This window comes from Camelina sativa, chromosome 13 (assembly GCF_000633955.1).
Source record: "Camelina sativa cultivar DH55 chromosome 13, Cs, whole genome shotgun sequence".
Taxonomy (NCBI): domain Eukaryota; kingdom Viridiplantae; phylum Streptophyta; class Magnoliopsida; order Brassicales; family Brassicaceae; genus Camelina; species Camelina sativa.
The window spans coordinates 21,654,985-21,660,057 of NC_025697.1; the positions used below are offsets into that span (position 1 = coordinate 21,654,985).

The 5,073-nt window shown below is 33.0% G+C and overlaps 2 protein-coding genes across 3 annotated transcripts in view; one reads left to right on the forward strand and one right to left on the reverse strand.

Moving 5' to 3' along the window:
- On the reverse strand, positions 1,169-2,824 carry LOC104737414 (CASP-like protein 1C1). The gene is made up of 3 exons (XM_010457581.2): positions 2,544-2,824; positions 2,333-2,435; positions 1,169-1,610 (listed from the first exon to the last, which is right to left on the reverse strand). Exons 1-3 carry the CDS (start codon positions 2,699-2,701, stop codon positions 1,377-1,379), a joined length of 495 nt encoding a protein of 164 aa, XP_010455883.1. The 5' UTR covers positions 2,702-2,824; the 3' UTR covers positions 1,169-1,376.
- The window catches only part of LOC104737416 (thioredoxin M2, chloroplastic-like), a 3,610-nt gene continuing 2,721 nt past the window's right edge, over positions 4,185-5,073 (forward strand). Inside the window, exons 1-2 of one of the 2 annotated variants that reach the window (XM_010457582.1) lie at positions 4,185-4,289; positions 4,396-4,644. In XM_010457582.1, the coding sequence (XP_010455884.1) occupies positions 4,398-4,644 (247 nt within the window). In that variant the 5' untranslated portion in view covers positions 4,185-4,289; positions 4,396-4,397. Of the gene's footprint in view, positions 4,290-4,321; positions 4,645-5,073 lie in introns of those variants that run through there. The other variant, XM_010457583.2, reaches the window with a different exon arrangement.

A 5,073-nucleotide genomic window follows, 5' to 3' on the forward strand; every position in this document is an offset into this window, starting at 1 on the left:
AAAAAAAAAAAAAAAAAAAAAAAAAAAAAAAAAAAAAAAAAAAAAAAAAAAAAAAAATCTATGAAAATCAAAAAATATAATTCGGGGTAAGCAATATTTTTATTCCTAATAACAAAGTGGGTTGAAAGGTAAAAAACAGAAGAAGAAAGAAAAAACAGGGAAAAGTCGCTGAACGGCGATTTGCATGCGACCGCTTTGGACGCTAATAAAATCAAAACCCCTAAATAAATAAATCTCATATATGCTTTTAGAATTTTTTTTTAATTCAATTGGATTCACATGGGACCTCTCCCCATTTCCCTCTCCTTTTCTAGTAACCTTTCTCCCCATTTCATAATAATTGTCGATTTGTCATTAAAAGGATAGAATGTCCCATTCTCGAATATTTTATCACAGCTTATAAATTCTCACTGATACAAACAAGTTGACGTGTTTTGAAAATATGACCAAAACCGTCATACCTATATTTATCGTACCACATCCTTCATAAAAGATAGCTCCCTAGTCTGATAGTTCCAAAACAATTACAGATATTAATTGATTTTATTCTGGATCCTGACTAGTCAAACGACCAAGCAGTATTAAAGAAACAATCAAGTGAATCTAGTCATCTTCTAATCAACATAAAAGATATTTATTTTCGAGTTATTATAATCATCTTCTCGGACTATAATTTTATTGTATGCTTTTTAAATAATAGGCATGTGAGGATTATAATCCATAAGGTGGAATCTTCCTTTTGTTCTGACACGCAACAAATGGTCGCATGTGCTTCACCAAGCATTAGTAGATACACACGATTTAGAGCAACTTTAACGTTAAATTTCCCGACGATATATGAGGGTTTTGTTACCAGTAACAAATGTCCATTTAAGATATATAAGCCGGTTTGTATTTGACTTTGACCGGAAAGAAAACTACAAATAGGCCGGTTTGCGATTAAAATAATATGGAAAACCACATGTCCCACGTAGATGTAGCTTCACTCGTCTCTTTATGTGTATTTTCAGCTAACTCTTATGTTCCTTAAACTATAATGACACATTTATACAAATTAGAAACTGTACTTTCTTTTAGCTAAAAGTATATATATGTATAGTTAAGGTCGTATACGCTTGGCAACCATACGAACAATTAAACGATAATCTATCTAGCTAAGATTTTGAGATGGTACTTATAGATATTAGTGTTCCATATAATCCGTAAAAAAAAAAAGGAATTACAAAGCCATGAAAATTTCGACACATAAAAGAAAATTATTCAAAACACAACACACGAATTAACTACGTCTCATATCGACATTGAGCAAAGTTTAAGCTATGCGCGTCTATTATATAGAATTAGATCGATACTCGGAAAGGGAAATTAAGTTAGATTCAAGATTTCTGAAGGAGAAAAGGGTCGACGACGGAATGGAGAGAATATAAGAGTAAGAGGACGTAGAGGACGAGTGCAACAAAACCGGCGATTAAAGCTCCGGTGACCTGATCGCAGAACTTTGGAACTTGGCCGCAAATCGGAAGCCAACCTGCGTTTGCGTTTCCCTTCTTTCCCACTTGTGCCACTGCTAGTGCCGCCGATAAGCTCGACGTCAGTAGCATTGTCATCACCTTAACGACGGACGGTTAGTGAAAAAAAAATTAATATAACAACTAATACTAAAAGTAAACGCATTACTGTTTTAGCTAATCTTCACCTAACAAACAATAAGAAAACTTGTTACTAAGACACTAATACGAAATTACGAATAGGTATGCATTCGAGTCTTAACTTTCCACTCAACGATTCATATATTCTTCTAAACACAATTACCACCATATATATTGATATTTCCGAATGAAGACATATAATTTGTTCAAGCTTCTATAATTTGTTCATAATTAACACTTAATTACCACATAATTTTCATAATTATTACTTCGAGCGTTTTATTTTTAAACATTTAACAAAAGTTGAATTGATAGTCAATATATATGCATAACATTAGTAAATCATAATCTTCATTTCTTTAACTACATCATATCATATGCCCATTTGGATCAAAACTTAATTACTATAACGAGAAATAGTAATACTACGTAATAGCGCGCTGCAAAATTAATTGTTAAATTAAACAATTCAGAAATACTAGTTTCATTGCATTTTTGATGCAAATACATAATGTCGTTAACATGCGATGAATTCTAAGGGTTTAAACTTATTTTACGAGAAATTAGTTGCTAATATTTACAAATTATAACCAGATCATCAACAGTTAATAACTACGAGAGTTTTTTTTAAAAGTACGCAACTGAATGCATGCAGATCAACTAAAACAAATATAAATTGTTACCAAATCCAAGACGACGACGAATTTCCAAAGCAAACTCTCCTTTGGAAGAAACAGAACTAGAAAGCTGTAAACACTGACGACAGCGTTTGCGATCACAAAGTACCTGCCAAACATAACACATTCACATAACGTAACTCACCATAAGATGTAAGTATAACAGATGAACATGTACAAAAACACATGAACAAAATATGAAAAATTGTGCACGTACTTAAACGCGGCCATATCCGTATATTTAGCTTCGAGAGAGACGGCGAAGAAGGAAGCTCTCTCGCGGCTAGTGACCATTACGATCAAGGCGGCAAGAGCCGCACCAAACGCTGCCAATCGTAGCACAAGCCCTCCTATTCTCTTTGTCAACTTCACCATTGATCGATAGGTCGATCAATTTAGTTTTATAATTAATATTTCTTATATGAAACAGAAGAAAATGTAAGAAAAGAAAAACATCAAAGAGAAGAAGTGTACGAACACAACACACATAAACTCAATAAATAAACTAGTTGGTAATCAACGATATATATATATATATATATCAATTGAATGGGAATTGTTGTTAGTTGAGATTATTCAACTATCTTCACCGTCAGCGTCCGATTTTTCAACACACGAGACTATCTTTCTCTTTGTTCTCTTTATGACATGTGGTGCAACAAAACAAAGTCTGTAAATTTTTTATTGTTTCATTAGAAAAAAAAATTGTATTAAATTACAACCGTACATAATGACAGAATTTATATAGAAAATCCAAAACTGATGTCATGGTAAAACTATTGTATTTTGTCATATACATTATTTGCTATATATACAATATTATTTTCTTCAGTGTTAATTGTGATATTTTTTTCCTTGTTTTGTCCATGAAAATGAGTGTTCTATATATTTATTGTTAAACTGTCTATTATCGAACCCGCATGGATTCTGGTTTTTCTTATGTAATCCATTTCATTTGGTTTTACGTTTTTGTGTGTGTTTATTTTTGAATAATATTTAGTTTTATAGGAAATATTGGGACAATATAACAGTTGAATTCTGACCATAGTTTCGAATGAAAGATGTTAAGTATGCATAGTCGAAAGTGTTGTAGTTTCTAATATTTTTATTAGATGCATGAACGATGACATCATAGAAGAAACAAATATCATTTTTTTTTCATTGAGCCGTTGTCCTAACTTATAGGTGTGTCTTCGGTGTGTTTTGTCTGCTGGGGGATCGTATTAAAGTTGACATTTTTTTTTTAATATAATCGAATGTATATGTATCGATATTCTTGTCAAGTGTCAACAGTATATATTGATAGTGTTACCAACAACTAAGTCCTTTTGATCGTTTAAAAAAATATATTTTGAATCTTCTTTCTTAATTTCTGACTATTGATCTAACATTGCCTCAAATAGCAAAAGTCAGTGAAAAGCAAAATTAGAGTTTTGTTGCATGACATTATATGAGTTTATCGAAGTATATGTGTGTCTTGAAGTGGGTGACCTATCAAAAGTGTTTTCACATGAAGAGAAGAAATTGAACATTCTCCTACGTTTAGAATTTAATACAAATATAGAAACTAGTTTAATTTTGTGTCGTTTTCAGTTTTCTTTTTGTTTTGTTTTGTTAAAACCATGCATCTACCATTGTCGATTGAGATCAGCAACTAATCGCTGATTTGTTGGTAAAAAACGCATCATTGAATAAAGGGAATCAACCATACTTGTTATAAATGGGCCTAATAGAAGCCCAATAATGCAAATCTCAAAAAGTTTCCGGGCTTGCAGATTTATTTTGTTCCGATCTTACCCAAACGTATTAAATTGTTTTCACTTTACATTTTTTTTCTTTTTTGGTTCCAGAAAAAGAAATGAAAAAACGAAAGCAGTATTTGTTTGTTTTCAATGTGTGTATATAAAAAAAAAAAGATCTAGCTAGGAGGAGGCCATCACCCATCAGTGTGTGTTGTACTCTGGTAAGTTTTCTCTCTTCCATTAGTTTGTTTCGTTATCTTTTTCATTTTCTGGATATTATTTTTTACACTTGGGGATTTACGAGTATCTCTCTCTCTCTCTCTAAAGCCATGGCTGCTTTCACTTGTACCTCTCGTCCTCTGATTTCTCTCCGTTCCGATTCCAAAATCGTATCCTCACCACCACAATCGGCTTCTCTCTCTTTTCGCCGTATGTTCGCCGTCTTACCGGAATCATCAGGTCTGAGAATCCGTATTTCTCTCTCTCCGTCTTCGTTGACCTCGATTCATCATCCTAGGGTTTCTAGACTACGAAGAGCCGCCGTCGTTTGTGAAGCTCAGGAAACTACTACCGATAGTATGTATTTTCTCTCTCTCTCTCTCTCTCTCTCTCTCTCACTCGATTCGTTGCTTGTTTGTAGATTTTGGTTGTTTCTTATGAACTATTGTTCGAATTAGTAATTTGTAATCTTAGCTATAACAAAAACTTGTAATTAGTTTCCGGATTACTGAATCTGGAGGAAGAAGAAGAAGAGTTTTGGTTAGGATTTAGGAGGAGTATGCGTTTGAGAATTTTTCTGCTGAAATTGAGGTTTCTGTTTAAGAGTGAATGATTCATGCCAGTTGCGTGAAAAATTGGAGAAGGTTGCGTTTTAGGATCTATTCTCCTTTTTAAGTAGAACAACAACATAAAAGTTAGGTTTGGGTACCTACTCGATTGGTTGGATCATATACACATTGTGACAAGAAGCATTTATTTCGCTCATGTGGTAGCAATGTGGGGGGG

What these genes read in the sequence shown, in the direction of transcription:
- LOC104737414 (XM_010457581.2), bottom strand. Translation starts at nt 2,701, where the DNA reads ATGGTGAAGTTGACAAAGAGAATAGGAGGGCTTGTGCTACGATTGGCA. An exon ending in ACGGATATGGCCGCGTTTAA is followed by an intron (nt 2,436 to 2,543) that starts GTACGTGCACAA and finishes TATGTTTGGCAG; the next exon opens with GTACTTTGTGATCGCAAACG. An exon ending in TCGTCGTCGTCTTGGATTTG is followed by an intron (nt 1,611 to 2,332) that starts GTAACAATTTAT and finishes TCCGTCGTTAAG; the next exon opens with GTGATGACAATGCTACTGAC.